Source organism: Dicentrarchus labrax, unplaced genomic scaffold (genome assembly GCF_905237075.1).
Source record: "Dicentrarchus labrax unplaced genomic scaffold, dlabrax2021, whole genome shotgun sequence".
NCBI lineage: Eukaryota > Metazoa > Chordata > Actinopteri > Moronidae > Dicentrarchus > Dicentrarchus labrax.
The window spans coordinates 13,267,904-13,285,049 of NW_026136704.1; the positions used below are offsets into that span (position 1 = coordinate 13,267,904).

Below are 17,146 nucleotides of genomic sequence, written 5' to 3' on the forward strand. Positions count from 1 at the left end.
ACACCATCAACTAATAAAACATGTACACACTAATGATTAAATGCTCATAAAACAATAATGAAAGTGCAATAAAAACCTTTATTGGTACGCGTTTATATCAAGTTACATTAATACTTGAAACGTGTTTTTCCTTAAAGGAGTAAGTTGTGGCCATTTGGGATCCAGTCGTGAGTGAATCAGAGTAAGTAGGCCCGGGCCTTCCTTTCCACTTGACCGCAGTATTTTTCAGGGAGCCCCGTGGCCCTGAACATTGGCAAACACGTCAGGTTTATTCAGCATACACACACATTCATAATATGTCATTAACCATTAACATGCCTTGCACTTACTTGAGCTCTTTGAGCTTCTTCTGTTTGATCTCATCGAGGCGCATACGCCTCTGCCGGGCTTCCTCGATCAACCGATCAGCCTCCTCAAAGGTCTGTCTGCGATTAGTTATGGCTGAGAGCTCACAGTCCTTCACCTGGCGTCGGATGGCCTCTGCATGGCGGAACGCTTTATGACGCCGCTGCTCTTCCTCCTCCTTATGTTTGATGATGGCTTCCTGTTGCGCCCTGTGTGGAGAAAGGTAGAAAGGGCAGGGAAAACTAATATTAGTATCATGGTATGGCTGAATAAATGGAAAGAAATGTTAATGTCTCTAATCTTACTTAAAGTAATGTGATTTGATAATGTGAGAATGATGTTAGAAAAGTTTCTTACTTCAGCACTCTTTCAAACTCTGCCTTCTCCCGGCCAGCCTCGATCGACAGGAAGTGCTCTTTGCACTGAACCTGCTCCAAGCGAGCCGCCCTCAGCATCGCTTCCTCCTGCCCTTTCTTTGAGGCCAGCTCTTTTTCTTTTCTCCTCCATTCTCTATTTATACTCTCTTGATTCCTCTGAGCACGGAGCTCATCCTTCCAAATGCAAACACACAAACACACTAAATTTGGACATACTGAATGCTTTAATTCCCATCAATCTGTATGGAAGGTAAGTGATAAGAGAATTACAGGGTGTTAAAGGGTGACATTCAGCAGGTACCATCTTGAAAGGTCCAGTGTGTAACATTTAGGAGGATCTATTGGCAGAAGTGGAATATATTATTCATAGGTAGGTTTTCATTAGTGTATAATCACCTAAAAATAAGAAGCATTTTCTTTACGAGCCATTTTTATCTACAGATCCTGCGGGTCGCCTTCCATGGACTCATGTTGAACAGCCATGTTTCTACAGTAGCCAGAACAGACAAACCAACCACTGGCTCTAGATATGGGCATTTAAGTTTTGCACCAAGTGTAGGTTTTTTCTTCGCACTTGGAAGGGGAGGGTGGAGCAAGGGAGTTGCAATCTGCAAGTACACCACCAGATGCCACTAAATTCTACAGACTGGACCTTTAAGGTGGTGTTCAGCTGGTGGTTTTATTCCTGACCTGCTCTGCCTTGTAGTCTTTTGCTTTTTCCTGCCTAGCCCTCAGCCTGGCAATCTCCAACTCCTTCTCCTTCTTGATTTGTCTCTGCTCTGCTTCATATTCTGCCTCCCGTTCCTGCAGAGGTTATAAAACACTCAGTTATTTAACTGAATTGTGTGGGACTACATACCCAGACCATGGACCGTCTATGGCAGTAAAATGCTTTTTAACAGACCAGTTTGTTTCGGATGTATTCCATATCTCTCATGTCAGCCAGCTTCTCCTCCTCTCTCCTCCGCTCCTTGGCCCGCACGGTCTCTGCATTGATACGCATGACCTCCTCATGCAGACGCTTTTGCTCTTCCTTCTTCTTCTCCAGGGCCTGGAAGAAGACAACCAGTCAGAGAGAATACAGACTCCAATGCATGTGTATGTGGTAGCATATCCCTCTGGGCCATGTGTGTCACCCTGTCAGTGTGTTTGTGTGCATTGTCTCTGCATGGCCGGCACCTTGAGGTCTTCCAGGTTCATTTTCTCCTGGTTCTCTCGTATCTGCTGTCTCTCATACTCTTTCATCTCATCCTGCAGTCTCTCGTTTTCTAGACGTCTCTGGATCTGGTCATAAATGAGCTGCATCCCACTGGAATACAACATGCGACACACACACACAATAATTGTAAAATTGTAAATTGTAAAATGGAAGCCCATTGCCTTTACTGCTCACCGGTTGTGTTATGCAATATTCACAGGAAATGATCTGCTCAAACTTCATCCAAATTGCTGGAAGGACTGGTACTGGTACTAGAGCACGAGCTCTACCAGGTGAGCTAGCAGGGTGCCACAACTCCATGAATGATTTTGAGTGTATTTCCCAGTAAAGCTTCCTTCACCTGATCCTCTGGTGTTTGCGCAGCTCATCAATCTTCTCCACAGTCTCCAAGGCCTTGCGCCGCTCCACCTCCATCATGGCGTCCAGGCGCTTCTCCTCCTCTGACAACTCTACATGGATCTGTTTCTTCTCCTGGATCTGGGCATCTCGTGTGGCTTGACACTGAGCACCTAGAATCAGCTGAGGGGGAAACCACACACACACACACACACACACACACACACACACACACACACACACACACACACACACACACACACACACACACACACAGAAGTATTCATTGATGACATTTATACCCAAAAATCCGCAGTACCACCATCATTTGACGGGTTCACCTTTAGGCACATTTTCAAACTTTCGTCGTCCACCTGTCCACAGCTACTTCTTACCTTGTTGAGCTGTTTTATCTCCTCCTCCTGCTCCATCCTTAATGCGCTGGCCCGCTCCACCAGGTGTTGTGCACGGTCCCGGGCCTCTAGCTCCAGCTCAGTCAGAGCCTGGTTCTCCTTACGCGACAGGTCTGCCTCAAAGATCTGAAGCTTCCTTTCCTCTCTAGCTTTCTGTAGGATTAGCGGTACATTAAAAAAAGAGAGGGAAGGGTTTATTGTTTTATAATAAATCTGCAAGTTAAAGGACCATTTTGATTGGAGTTTGTCAAATTTCATACAATTTCCTCCTCTTTCTTCCTCTGATAGGCCTCCTTCAGGGCCTCCTTCTCCTCCTTGGTGAGAATCCGGGACACTGAGGCGATCCGCTCAAACTCAGCTGATGGTAGAATGATGGACTCTCCTGAAGGATCCTGGATTGGGATCCTGGCATAATGACAGATAGGGATTAGTCCTATGTGCAATATGGGATTCAGTACTGCATTATGAATCAAAAAGGTTGCTTGCACCTTTACAATACTGTGACTTTTTAATTTTATTTCTATGTTATACTATAATTGTGAATTATAGGGGTTGATTATAAAGTTTATATCTAAAATAATGCTTTATATTATTTTTAAACTAAAATTCACAACTTGCATTTCCATCTATTCAAATGTGCATTATGGTTTTTAAATCCACCCAGAGTTTCTGCAGGGTTCAGCAGGTTCAATTTAAGACTTTTTCAAGACCATCATTTATTTAAGACCTATTTTACATCAAAACTGTCACAAAAAAAGTAGAGGCTTTAAGGAAAATATTGATTCTATGTTAGGTTAGTTTTGTTGTTGTAACAGCATGATCAATAAAATGTTATTATCAAAAACACATTTAAAAGTGAGACTGTTGTTAACGGTATTCAAGTAATGTTAATGTTACATTTTTAAGACTGGTCAAAATAATATATATTTAAGACTTTTAAAGGCCTAGAATTCAGATTATTTGATATAAAGCTTTTAAAGGCCCTGCGGACCCCCTGCCACAGACAAACTAACAGTGAGTGTTACCTGAGATTGCGAATCAGGTCTTTGGTGATGATTTGAACAGTCTCTTCGCCTTGGTTCTTCTGGGACTTATTCTTGGTTCGGGAGGCTGAATTTCCACGTTTGTCTAACTGTGATGACACCTGGACGGAGTTAGTTATCAACATCTCACAAACCCACTCAAAGCTTGTGATCTCTCCATCCGTACTTTACACTACACTACTTAGGTACACTGTACTACTATCACACCATAGACCTACACTGATGCTGTAAGCCCAGGGACAATTTCAATGGGATGTGTTTATTATTGTACAGCACAAGGTTTATATAATGAAATGAAAGTTTGCAGTTCCTTCATGCTACACAAAGAAAAAGATCATTAAATTTATACATAGAACAACATAGAAACAAAATAAAATAAAATAAAACAATACAGCTATATGCATACACCAAGGGAATAATTCTGCAGCACATTTGTTTTATTTGTTTCTGGGGGTAAACAGCAGTAACAAGACACAGATGATAGTATGGTTTCATCTTCACATAAAAAGTTAAACATCTGAGACATTAGTGATGCCATTATACATTTAACAAACACTTTATTGTCTAGGGTGGGCTCCTACCACATTCACTCACCGCCTTTGGGCTCCCAAACAGAGTTTCGTCCACCTGAGAGGTGGCGGCCAGCCTGTGGTAGCGGCCGGTGTGAGAGCTGCTCCTTGAAGTCCTGGAGCTGGATCCCGGTCTCTACAGGGATTAACATCACCACATGTGTCAATACAAACAACGACCTGCTGGAGTCAGTAGCTAAGTTAAAATGCCTTTGAGAACCAGGATTTAGCAGGTAGCTAACAGTTACATTAAAAGTGGCCTGGCATTGCTTCTTGTGTCAAACTAAAACTTACCATGGTCTTTGGTTAGTGGTGTCCAAGGCAACGGAGAATTAATTAATAGCCAATAGCTAGGTTAAAAAGATGAGTTCGTTAGTTATTAGTTTAAAACACTGATAACACTACAGCTAAATGTTTTGTTATGTATAAATGTGGCTAGCTAACTCTTAAACTTGACAGATTTGCGACATCCGTCGAGTATGTGGAAATGTTTGTTATCTGTTACCATGGGAACAAACGCGACAGCTAAGCTAGGAGGAGGGGCGAAGCAAAGCAGCAGTATCATGTTCGTGCTAGTGTGACGATTAATTAACGTTTAATGTTAGTTACAACCTTACAACTAATAAAACAGTGTCGGAGGATTGTACCAATATACATTTATATGGGATTATATGTCCAAAATGGAAAACAGCAAAAACTATTTTAACGCTAAATAAACATGAATGATATTTATATGTATCTATTTATTTCACAATTCACTTATTTATCCAGTTTATTTCACAGAAAAAACCCCCTGCGGGGGGGGGGGGTGTGTGTGTGTGTGTGTGTGTGGCTGGGCGGCGCCAGTTCATCCACATGATGCGGAAACATCCTCTACAGCCTGACCTGAGCCGCTCTGCAATGACAACTGAGGCGACTTTATTTTGTGAACAACACGCAAACAGCTGTGAGGTGAACACAGAAACGAGGAGTTGGACATACAGAGGTATCAAAGTGGTTTGCTCCCACTAAAGTCTGTTTATGTACAGTATACACGCCTCACATTGTACTCACTAACTTGGCCTGCTTAAAGTATGGCCGGTTATCAATGTAAGGTTTCAGCTTTACTCGAACTTAACTGAGATGAATGGCCTTTTTATTCATGTTTGCGGTTGTACTTCATGCCTTATTCAGATGTTGCCCACAGTGACTGTGTAATCTCTCTCTTGCAACTTTGCACACATTTTGTACACACTTTCCGTCTCATAGCTCTTTTGCTGTTGAGGATCACCACAGTTCACACACCCCTTCAGGAGCCTCCCCCTGGTCTGCAGTGACTATTGGACTCCCCAGTAATTCATTAACCTCATCAATCAGATGAAAAGAACAGCAAGGTCACTGTTCAAGTAGCTCTTTTTATAAATAGGTGCTTAAAGAAAACTGATCATATACAATGTTTATGTCACTAACTGATTGATAAATGCCTTTTCCAACCCCTGTCGGGCTGGCCTGCAGCACATGGTAACAATCCAGATTAAATCAGTTTCAGGGTAGAGAAGTTGACCATTAACCTCCCCAGCAGATTGCAGACACCTCTCCGCGTGTAAGCAGCTGCTTCTGTACCGTGGATCCTGAAGCAAAGTTCACTGTCACAGGCAGCAGACGTCTGTCAGGCAGCAGGAGCTTGCTACCCTCCTCTGGATTTGTCTTCTGTTCTTCCAGTTCTTGCCTTTTCTGTAGGACTAAATCTGCAACCATGGCTACAGCAAGTTATGGATACTACCGAGGCACCATATTTCTGGCCATGTTTGTCGGCTACACACTGTACTACTTTAACAGGAAGACTTTCTCCTTTGTGATGCCTTCGCTAATGCAAGAAATTGAGCTGGATAAGGATGACCTGGGTATGACACTGTTGATTTTCCTTCGACTTTATGCTTGATTGTTATGTTTTGCCATTAATGCTGTGTATGTCAGCGATATTTAGGACCAGGAAATCTTGCTATATATGTAATCTGCTCTGTGTACATTCCTCTTCTCCTGCCCTCCTTTTGTTCAGGCATGATCACCAGCAGTCAGTCTTTGGCCTACGCTATCAGTAAGTTCATCAGTGGCGTTCTTTCGGACCAGATCAGCGCCCGCTGGCTCTTCTCCATTGGCCTGTGCATGGTGGGAGGCATCAATGTGGTCTTCTCCTGGTCCTCCACTGTCGCTGTCTTCTCTGCCCTGTGGTTTCTCAACGGTCTGGGCCAGGGCCTCGGCTGGCCTCCCTGCGGCAGGGTGCTGCGCAAGGTACTTAAGCCATAGGCCAGTATATCAGTGCTGCAATATACTCATATCTGATTCGAGATGCTTATTTTTCTCTTTTTCTCCCCTGTTATAAAGAACAAAACAAACAGGCACCAAAATACACAGTTTAATTGTCCAGGAACATGTAGTATGAACTGAGTTCAAACATAAACATGTCACTACATTGTTTATAGTGTACTCCAGAAACTACTGCAATATTAGAATCAGGCTGCAGAAAACCTGTCTTGTTCTAATGTTGAATTTTACAAAATGTGCAATTATTAAAGGTTATATTTTTGATTAAGGAAAGAAATTTGTTGTTGTTCCTTGCTCCTTTGTTAAATTGGTAATAGTTCAGTTTTCCTGACCAAATATTTCTTCTATATAGGACCGGAGGGGAATTCTACAGATGCTATTATGATGTTATTACATTTTCTGTCTTCAATGTTACAATATTACATACATTATACCTAATAGGCTTCTTTTTTGACAAATTCAGTGTTATCTTGTCCCCTGACACTTGGCCATTGTTCTATTAGACAATTTACTTTACATTTCTTCCCAGTAGTGAATTAAATGCTGAGATGTAGGTCTGTTGTGTATAATTTGTTTTACCTCTCAACTCCTGTAATAATTTCATGTCATTATCTCCTTTTCTCTACTGCCAGTGGTTTGAGCCCTCTCAGTTCGGGACATGGTGGGCAATTCTCTCCTGCAGCATGAACCTGGCTGGCAGCCTTGGCCCCATTATTGCCACAGTGCTGGCCCAGACTTACAGCTGGAGGACGATACTGTCAGTATCTGGAATGATTTGCGTGGTGTTCTCCTTTGTCTGTCTGCTGCTCATCAAGAATGAGCCGAAGGACGTGGGGCTGCCCAATATAGAGGCCGCAGCCAAGAAGAGCAAAGGCGGTGAGAATTCAGTGACTGAATTAGTTATTTATGTAAACATAAGCAATACTCAGTTAACACAGAACTGTACATTGTCCAGCTGTGTGTGTGTGTGTGTGTGTGTGTGTGTGTGTGTGTGTGTGTTTTCGGTCAGCATGTGCCTCCTGTGTTGTGACTAAAGGTTGCTGGACTGGTGTGAGCTGTGTCTAGCTCACGCACAGGCATTGTGTGGAGAAGAGATGTTTTATGCATTAATCTGATTAGAAGCAGAGATCTCTCCCACCCCTTCCTAGGTTATGTTACACCCACTGTGTCGTGTTAAAGGTAATGTTTCAGCTGCACACAAAAACACCAGATTCGCAAATAATACTCAGTCTTCTGCTTGCTTCCTGTTCAGGATCCTCCAGTGATGAGAGCACCCTGTCAGAGTTCCTGCTGTCACCCTACCTGTGGCTGCTGTCTGTGTCCTACCTGGTGGTGTTTGGGGTGAAGACGGCCTGCACCGACTGGGGCCAGCTGTTTCTCATTCAGGACAAGGGCCAGTCTACACTCATGGGTATGGAAGGGGGACAGAGTCGATACTTTCAAGTTCTGTTGAGAAATATGTTACACGTTAAGTTTCATTAGCTTATTATTTGTAGTGAGTCATTGTATTCTTCTCCATAGGTAGCTCATACATGAGTGCCCTGGAGGTTGGAGGCCTGTTGGGCAGTCTCGCAGCAGGTTTCCTCTCTGACAAGGCTGTGGCCAAAGTGAGTTTACATACAGTAAACATCTGAATGATCTTAGATACTCTTCATCATCGTCATACAGCTTTGATTATACAATATGCAGTGGTACTTTATGGAGGTAGTGCATATTACAGAAGTACAACTTGATATACAACATGATAACCAACCAACACACTGTTCATCTGTGAAAAGGTTGACATCTTCACTGTCACTGTCAATATTTAATTTCACATTCCGAGTTTCAGATGTCTCACAGCCTTAAAGCTTACAACACATTTTCTCTGGTTTTTGGTCTCTTTTTCATGACTGAATGGAATTTGGCAACAATAGAAATTCTGCAAAACCCACCTGTCTTTATTTATTTCCTTTTTTTGTACAGCAAGGTATGAGAATCTATGGCAATCCCCGCCACTTTGTCCTGATCTGCATGATGGTTGGAATGTCTGTGTCCATGTACCTGTTCAGACTCACAGTTACTCCCGACAGCTCAAAGGTATCTGCTCTAACACCGACATCCCCATGAATAAAAAAGATTGACTGATTCTTCAGCACACTGCAGGTCAGACTCCTCATGGCTGTATCTCTTATTTGTACATTCAGGTGTGGATACTCAGCCTGGGTGCTGCTTTTGGTTTCTCCTCTTATGGACCAATAGCATTGTTTGGAGTTATAGCCAATGAGAGTGCCCCATCCAACTACTGTGGGACGTCACATGCCATTGTGGCCCTGATGGCCAACAGTAAGTTGACTGATTTCAGAATTGTGCATTAATTGTGCATCAACTGTATCTTTGTGTTTGTCTTATATTATATTATTGTCTTATACTGGTGTAGCAGGTTGACACTTGATTAACTGAGTGGACTGTATGTGCTACACTTTTTATATTCTCTAAGTGAAGTTTTTGTTCTGCTCAGTTGGTGGCTTCCTGTCTGGACTTCCCTTCAGCACCATTGCCAAGCACCACGGCTGGGAAACGGCATTCTGGGTAGCAGAGGTCACCTGTGGCATCACCACTATTGGATTCTTCTTGCTGCGCAACATCCGAACCAAGATGGGTCACGTGTCCAAGAAGGCAGACTAAAACATCATTGTACCTCATCCTCTGCTCCAAGAGGACAACTGGATACTTTGAGCCCTCATTGTATTGTCATATTTTTCTTACTTGATTTTTTTATACCACAGTATTTTCTCTGTCAGTCTAACAGGAAACTCTGAGAAGTTAAGCACTTTTTCCTAAAAAGCCTGTTTTGAAAGGTCCTTTTCTACATACAATATTTACAGTTTGTAAACACGGCATCAGTAACTCAAGAAGGGAATGAAAATGACTGCACATTGTGTAGGTCATATAAAGAAATGTGCCATAAACACAACTAGAGAAAGGTTTTCTCTCCAAAGGCCGATTAAGTATTTCAACGCTGAGAGCACAAAACTAAACCTGGTTTAGAAACCGGTATATTATATATTATACGATATATATATTATATGATATCTGTGTTAAAAAAACAAGTCTGTAGTGAAATTACAAAACTTACACAATGATCATCTTTTTTGTAGAGAGTGTGTGGTCTTGTGAGAAAAGTCAAAGGCTTGAATAAATGAACTTTGTTGTTTCAGTCACTTGCTCAATGCCCAGTAGACAACAGTTAGAATAGTTAGTAATTCAATAAATATGCAGCCAAAAACAAATGATTTGAAAGGTTCACATACAGTATGTCATTTAATCTTCAAGTATTTACAAAAGATGATGTATTTACAATGTGTTAATTTGATACCAACTGGGGAAAAAGAAACAATGAAATTCAACCAACTGAACTTCTGTCATATGAAGTCTGCGAATCTGTTACGGTCAGAAGTTACAGCACACTCTATATAGTCTTATCTAGTTCAAGATCCTGCTCCAAAGTTGCCAGCTTTCTCTGCGATCTCCAGTGAACTCTTCAGGTTCTGATCAAAGAGTTCACACCTGAAAATCAGACAACAAAACATACACAGTGTCAGAAAACACAAGTAAGTAACTGAATGTGAGGGTGTTAAGACTCTGGACACTTCATATGTACCAAGACAGCATCATCCCGATCCTCTCTATTACCTGATTGGCATCTCCAGAGAATAAAATGGATTCTTGAGGGCAAAATCTGAATAGATCTCATAAATCTTCCTCAATAGCGCGTCAATACCAGATTGACGAGGGTCCGCCAGCACAATGAACTTTATCCCTGAAAGAACGGAGATGGAACAAGCATTGAGAAAGACGTACAATAAGCTAATAAGGCCTGTTGAGGGGTCCTTACATAAGGATGCTACAGAGTGGGTGGATTATTAATGAGCCATTGGGACTGAATATCACCGTCTCTGCTTTCATGTACAGTAGCACTCACTCACACACCACTGACCTGTGAGAGTCTGGAAGCAGTGGAGCTTGAAGACGTCTGTTTCTAGCATCTCAATCCCTGAACTGCCAACTTCAGGGGACAGCTGTGATCCTATAGCAAACAACCTAGAGAAAAACACAGAGAGCAGTTTGATGCCTGAGATGAGGATGAACTGATCCTGATTAGTGACGGTTCACTACAGAGGGTGCCTGCTAAAGCTGAACCTGGCTCCTCTGGATGACAGGTGTAAATGTGAAACATGGATGTGACCATTGATGTATTGATGTGACTTACGAGTGGAACATCGATGCCAGCATGAGCTTCTCATTGGAGCTCAGTCGTGCCCGTCCAAAGCGAATAGACACTGGATAATTTGCGGCATCCTTTAAATATTCAAGGGTGTCCTTTCCGTCTGCGGTGTTTTTGCCAATGACATCCACTCCATTGATGGACAACACCGCATGGCCCACTGGAGAATGACAACACTTAAGTCTCATAAAATACAGTTTAATAGCTCACCTGTAACGTTACAATGTTACATGCTCGCTAGGCCACAGGGAACTACACAAACGAGTGTAAGTTAATTACACTAGCTAGGTTATCGAGCAATGAGCTAACGATATGCGGTACAGCGTTACCTCTGATTCCGTCCCGCTGTCCAAACGATACGACCACCTTCTCATCGTGATGCTTCAGCACCAAGTCTAAAGGATAGCTGAACGTTTTCTCGGCCTCCGCTCTCGGGACATAGTTGTCATATTGGTAAATTAAACCTCCAGCCTTGTTCACCACGTACACACTGAAGATCACCATCTTGGCGACGTCCTGCCCAGCTGACGCAAGTGTCACGTGACACGTAAGCGTCAAAAGACAGGGAAACAAATAGAAATGAGCTCTTTGCTAGTTTGAGTGTCTTTGAATCAGTTTTATCGTCGTATTCATCGCGTAACTACGGGTATAAGCGCGCAGCAGTTTGGTGAGGCAATGACGATGATCAAAATCGATTTAAAAAACAAAAAACACTGAAAAACTCGATTTCCCACAACCCCCTCTTCCATTTCCGCATATACAGGTTGTCTAAGGGGCTCTTGCACGGGTGAACTTCCTTTCGCTCCGACATCTTGACGAGGAAACATGGTGAGGACAGTTATTACACGTTTTATCGAAACAAATGAATAAAAGCCCGTGTTTCTGCAACTCATTTACACTTCTAATTAGTCGGATTGAGTGGTGACGGCAGTGTACTGTCCTACCCCGAGATAAGAGTGTGTGAATTAAGTAAACAGTTGTTACATTTTTACTCCTTTAGCGGCTTGCTAGTCCGCTAGCTAGTTTGCTAATTCCACCATGCTTTCGTGCTACACTTGTCTTTACTGAAAATTAGCCCCACGACGTTGTCGCTCACAACTTCTCTTAAGTGATAAATGTGTATTTTAAATGTACACACGACGTTAACACCAAAAACTTCTACATTGTTCACGTATTGTTAAGATGAGAATAACCAACAATGCTAGTGGTGGGGCTATAGACGCTCGGTGAACACACTGACAAGGCCATCCCATGCCGGCTAGCAGAGTTAACCTCCGGCTGCAAGGCATTTTTGTTCATTACCTTACTAAAGAAACCTTTTTAAACTGAAATACACGGACATTGAAGCACACGCTGACAGGTCGCACACATTTGCCCCTGAGTGTGAGACTGTGTGGAAGATTATAATTTGTTGTCTTCTGTTTTCAGCCTCCCAAGCAAGACAAGAAGAAGGACACTGGGAAGTCCAAAAAGGACAAGGACCCAGTCAACAAGTCTGGAGGCAAAGCCAAGAAGAAGGTATGCAGTGGGTGATATTCATCCAGAATTGACCCTTCACATGTGACGTGGTTACTGAATAATTCTTGACTAGGTCCGCTGTAGAGCTTTCCTCGTCATCTGAACAACGTTTGTCTTTGATTCTGAGCAGAAGTGGTCCAAGGGAAAAGTGAGGGATAAGCTCAACAACCTGGTGCTCTTCGACAAGGCAACCTACGAAAAGTTGTACAAAGAAGTTCCCAACTACAAGCTCATCACCCCTGCAGTTGTGTCTGAGAGGCTGAAGATCCGTGGCTCCCTGGCCAGGAACGCCCTCCAGGAACTGCTCGCTAAAGGTGAATTTTTCACTAGATCGGACAAAATACTGCTTCTAAATCAAATGTAATTAACTTTGAATGCATTAAAATATATTAGGACATGCTCGTGGTGGGTTGTTTCAGTAGGACTTGACTCGAGGCTCCACCCACTTTCTGATTGTGTATATTGTTACATTTTCAGTATACCTACTATTATACGTAACAACTTCAAGATCCTTATTTGTCTTCTGTGTTAACACACGAAGAATGTGATACACCTGCAGTTTAGCCCTTTGTCTTTTTTTTTTTTTTTGCTCAAGTCTCATTCCTGTCTAGGTAGTCAGAATTAGGTTGATTGTTGATCCAGCGTAAAGTTATCTGAGAGGAAATTTAGTAAATTTTACTTTGTTTACAAATGTGTGATCATCTTGAAAATGTGGATCCAGGGAAAAGTCAATTTAAAATTTTAATTTGGAGGGGAGCAGAATGTTTTCTTTGGTCTCTGAATAATTTCACCTGCCAGAATACAAGTGTTTTCCAGAAGGGGTGGAGATGGTTTCAACTCTACAACATGTCTACAATAACATGTTTTGACATAAAGCATATTGTATTATAAAGCTGCATTAAGCTCACCAGTCAGTGTGACCTTGCCTTCATCAAACACTGCCTGTTATTTATAAATGCTCACACACACTAAACGTCCACGCCAACATGTTTTTGTAGCAGTTCCATCATTTGTTTCAAAATGACAGTGATTTGCATGGTTAATATGCAGCGTGATGACCGCTAACATCACTAATCAAAGCTGCAACATTGTTTTTGTCATTTCTTTTTAAATATTCAGTCTCCTCTCCAAAACATCACAGGTACAAATTGATAGATGAAAGCAAGGGGTACAACAACGAATACTATTTCCAAACATTTTAATAATGCAGTACTTTCTTGCATCCCACCGGATGGCAATAGTTTAGGTCTAATCTTATCTAATGGAGGTTTCCATGTCTTTATATATGAAACCTGCCACCTGTATTGGATAATTACTGGTGCTAAAAATTAGTTCTTAAACTGCAACTTAATTTTTGCATTCACTTCTAAACATTGTGGTTATACTGATTTTCTTTATAGATGCCATGGCTACATTGAATGCAGAGCTGTAATGCATATATTGCCAGTGTTTACTTTGTGTCTTATCATAATGACAAATGTCATAGAAGATGGATCCATTAACTCAGTGAAATGATCTGTTGCACCTATCCACTGTCAAGTGAGCTGCAGTGCAGCTATAATAATATTGTTAACATGAGAATATGCTGACAGAACATGGTCTTGTTTTATCTTCCAGGCATGATCAAACTGGTGTCCAAACACAGAGCACAGCTGATTTACACACGTAACACCAAGGGAGGAGACGAGGAGGCAGCAGCAGAGAAAGCATAATCAGGTACAGCAGCAGAACCTGTACACCTGACTTAGATCTTATCTTTGGGTAATTCTTGAGCTGCATCCACTGACCTGCTGCCTTTTTTTGTCTTGCAGGTTCTCCTGTTTGCTTCCTTTTGGTGAGCTGTTTGTAATGAAAGGTGAATAAAAATTGTAAAGACAAACCCTCAGCTGTGTATTTGTTTATTGGTCATGTCAGTGACTGGTTTACATAATTTGTATAACCATGTATGGTATATGTGTTGGTATTATCATAAGTTACAGCCAGAAAAATAAAACAACTCTAGACCTACCCTGCAAAAGATGGAAATGTTTGAAAGTAAAGCAACAAAAATGGCACTAATGATTTTTTATTGCAAATACAGAAGCTGTAATAATATACAATTATTTTAGCAGGTGAAATACATTATACTGAAGTGCTATGAATCTTTGCTAATTAATGGAGCATGCACCAAGCAGGGTGCACTTTATTTTGTTCCTATTCCTTTCACAGATTTCTTTTAGGTCTCTTGTCTCTTCCCATCTGAAAATCTGTATGTTCGGTATAAATAACGGCATTCATGATATGTTTTCTGGAGGGAAAAAAAAAGTTTAACTTCAACATTAACTCCTTAAAATTGAAATTTTACCTCTTTCAAAATTCACAAATATATGAATATACATTGTTTATTTCTGTTATCCTGCTGGACACAAGATGTTTGTGTACATGCATCATTCTGCACAGTGAACCTCAAACATCCAACTGTATGAACAAGAAGAAAAACATTTTCGATTGGGTGTGTACCTCAATATTTTTTATTTTTTTTGGGGGGGGTTGGAATCCATCCACTTTCTTGTCAATGTTGAACATCAACTGCACGGATTGATTTGAGGTATTTTGACTAACATCAGAGACATTGAAAGCTTTCCAGGCATTACTCTGTTCAAAGCAGCTCACTTGAGATGAGAGCCTGTGCTGCTGGCTGCGTTCACACCTCATTTAGTGCGCGTGTTGTGTTCAGTTATTATCAGTGTCCTTGGTAATGATAGTCCTCAGTTCTGCACCTACACCATGTACCTAGTGTTGTCATGCAAGAAATTGAAAGGGACACCCTGACTCTACTGATCTTGTTTTGAGTACAAAATGGATCATTTCTAACTTTGTGCAAAAATCTTAACCATTTGTCTGTTTAAAGCCACAGGCAGTGAAAGGTTATGAGATTTTGATAAGAAATAGCATGGAATAAAGCTGTCTCCACTGTCAGATGTTTGCTCAGGGCATGAAAGACACAGTAGTCTTGTGATGGATGCTGTCAGATGTCCCTTTTTCACTGCACAGCATCACCTCGAGCAGCAACAGCACAACAAACTGCAGGATGCACGCCACTGACAGATGCACCGCCTGTCCACTCCTCCAGCATCTGCCTGTGAGAACAAAAAGACATTTACTACCTGTTTTTCAATGCAGATGACTTCTCACCGACACTTCGCACTAGTGGCTTTTTAACAGACCATTGTGCAATTAAGTATTCTCCATCAGCCTAACTAAATTCTTTTTTAAGTCTGGTTGCTGATTGAAACTCCCTCACCTCACCCGCTCCTTTCATGTGTTTGGTTTGTACGTTCTAGGCTACCATAGAAATCAGGCCAAATGTGTTTTCCCTGATTGGCTAAGTCATGACCCACCTTATTCTACCTCTGAGTGGCTAGTATTTGTTGCCTTCATTGGTATGACCACAAGGAGTCAGATTGGTTAGGATTTGGCTAAAAATGTTTGGGTAAGCCAATCAGAGAAAAAAAATATTGTGTCCCCAACCATCTGTGGATATAAAGGCCCAATATTCAAGTAACAAAAAACATAACAATTTTCTGGTGATGAAAACATAGTTTCTCTATGTGTATTATATTCCATTTCTGGACACTGGACCTTTAAAGGCACTACACACCCACTGGTGTTTTCAGTTATTACATCTGATTAGCCTCCTGCACAGGTTGAAGGTGGGTGGTGATATGCTAAGAATCTTCTGAAGTCACTAGTCTCCATGTAAAGGTCACATTAACCTTCAGTTCAATGCTGCACTCAGCTCAGAAAAAGGATATGGTGGGTAACTGAGCAGAGCAAACACAAACTACACACACCCATACCACCAGTGTATAGTCTGGTTGTGTGCTATTGTACGATGCAAGGTGATCACACTGCAGGATTTATTTTTAATTAAAGGGCTAGATCAAAGGATTGCAGGTTGCAATTAAGTGCATTTGTATTTGGCATACCTGGGAATGAGGACAAGTTGTGAAGTGTGCAGGAGAACCTATGGTGGCTGTGAAACTCATAAAAAAGACCCTATCTAAAGCCAGTGTTCAGTTTGTCCGTTCTGGGCTACCTGAACCAAACTGAAACCACTGAAACATATGCTTAAATGTGTCTCTTGTATGGACTTCAGTCGGTAGGAGGGGAGTGAACATTCATACAATAGATCAGAAATGTAATGTGACTATACCTTCAAGGTGTAATTTGTTTCACCCTAACAGGTGCAACAAAGCTAACAATAGAGTCAAGGAGACATTAATCAAGCTCAGTGCATGCACACCCACACAATCCTAATTAGGTGTAATTAGGCACAACAATTCCAATCACTGTGAGCTACCATGGATGTGCCTTGACATTTGTATTCCATTTCATGACATTCAAAACCATCATGAAACCACTGTGCTCAACCAAACGCAAAAAGAGAGCTGGGGTGCTTCTAATTACAGTCAAAGTCCAGCATGTACATAAAGAGTTTGAACACTAAATTCTGACCGAATGTTTTTTTTTTTTTTTTCAGTTCCTTTTCTTGTGCAGTAGAGAAAACGCAGGTCTTAGTAATAATATTAGTGAGTGCGTGCTGGTTCACTGTCATGTCTTACTGGGACACTTGATGGTTTTGGTTCAGATGTTACTTATTGTTAAAAAATGTTAGAAAGGTTAAACTTATCCCAAAGTCCTGCAAGTACTTAAAGAGTCAGAATTCTCCTTTAATTCAGTTTTTACAGCTTCTGCTTGAGCACAGGGAGGTGA

The 17,146-nt window shown here is 41.6% G+C and overlaps 4 protein-coding genes across 7 annotated transcripts; 2 read left to right on the forward strand and 2 right to left on the reverse strand.

Moving 5' to 3' along the window:
* Positions 1 to 58: 58 nt before the first annotated feature.
* On the reverse strand, positions 59 to 4,811 carry cfap45 (cilia and flagella associated protein 45). Of its 2 annotated transcripts, none has more exons than XM_051398230.1 (12): positions 4,597 to 4,811; positions 4,328 to 4,438; positions 3,716 to 3,822; positions 2,951 to 3,095; positions 2,673 to 2,843; positions 2,282 to 2,460; positions 1,902 to 2,031; positions 1,627 to 1,773; positions 1,413 to 1,526; positions 703 to 896; positions 330 to 554; positions 59 to 243 (listed from the first exon to the last, which is right to left on the reverse strand). In XM_051398230.1, the coding sequence occupies exons 1-12, from the start codon at positions 4,597 to 4,599 to the stop codon at positions 177 to 179; spliced, it is 1,593 nt and encodes a 530-aa protein (XP_051254190.1). In that variant the 5' UTR covers positions 4,600 to 4,811; the 3' UTR covers positions 59 to 176. The 2 variants fall into 2 exon arrangements, with proteins under 2 accessions (XP_051254190.1, XP_051254188.1); XM_051398228.1 differs by having other exon boundaries at positions 3,716 to 3,834.
* Positions 4,812 to 5,144: 333 nt separating this feature from the next.
* On the forward strand, positions 5,145 to 9,805 carry slc37a4a (solute carrier family 37 member 4a). Of its 3 annotated transcripts, none has more exons than XM_051398240.1 (9): positions 5,145 to 5,287; positions 6,022 to 6,185; positions 6,341 to 6,573; positions 7,239 to 7,482; positions 7,859 to 8,017; positions 8,128 to 8,213; positions 8,572 to 8,685; positions 8,793 to 8,931; positions 9,107 to 9,805. In XM_051398240.1, the coding sequence occupies exons 2-9, from the start codon at positions 6,038 to 6,040 to the stop codon at positions 9,271 to 9,273; spliced, it is 1,290 nt and encodes a 429-aa protein (XP_051254200.1). In that variant the 5' UTR covers positions 5,145 to 5,287; positions 6,022 to 6,037; the 3' UTR covers positions 9,274 to 9,805. The 3 variants fall into 3 exon arrangements, with proteins under 3 accessions (XP_051254200.1, XP_051254198.1, XP_051254197.1); XM_051398238.1 differs by having other exon boundaries at positions 5,152 to 5,287; positions 6,004 to 6,185; XM_051398237.1 differs by lacking the exon at positions 5,145 to 5,287 and having other exon boundaries at positions 5,305 to 6,185.
* A 76-nt stretch (positions 9,806 to 9,881) lies between these two features.
* trappc4 (trafficking protein particle complex subunit 4) lies at positions 9,882 to 11,532 on the reverse strand. Its single transcript, XM_051398244.1, has 5 exons — positions 11,203 to 11,532; positions 10,859 to 11,033; positions 10,586 to 10,689; positions 10,282 to 10,408; positions 9,882 to 10,155 (listed from the first exon to the last, which is right to left on the reverse strand). Exons 1-5 carry the CDS (start codon positions 11,375 to 11,377, stop codon positions 10,077 to 10,079), a joined length of 660 nt encoding a protein of 219 aa, XP_051254204.1. The 5' UTR covers positions 11,378 to 11,532; the 3' UTR covers positions 9,882 to 10,076.
* Positions 11,533 to 11,620: 88 nt separating this feature from the next.
* Positions 11,621 to 14,270, forward strand: rps25 (ribosomal protein S25). The gene is made up of 5 exons (XM_051398249.1): positions 11,621 to 11,701; positions 12,302 to 12,391; positions 12,522 to 12,705; positions 14,009 to 14,107; positions 14,203 to 14,270. The coding sequence occupies exons 1-4, from the start codon at positions 11,699 to 11,701 to the stop codon at positions 14,101 to 14,103; spliced, it is 372 nt and encodes a 123-aa protein (XP_051254209.1). The 5' UTR covers positions 11,621 to 11,698; the 3' UTR covers positions 14,104 to 14,107; positions 14,203 to 14,270.
* Positions 14,271 to 17,146: the final 2,876 nt, after the last annotated feature.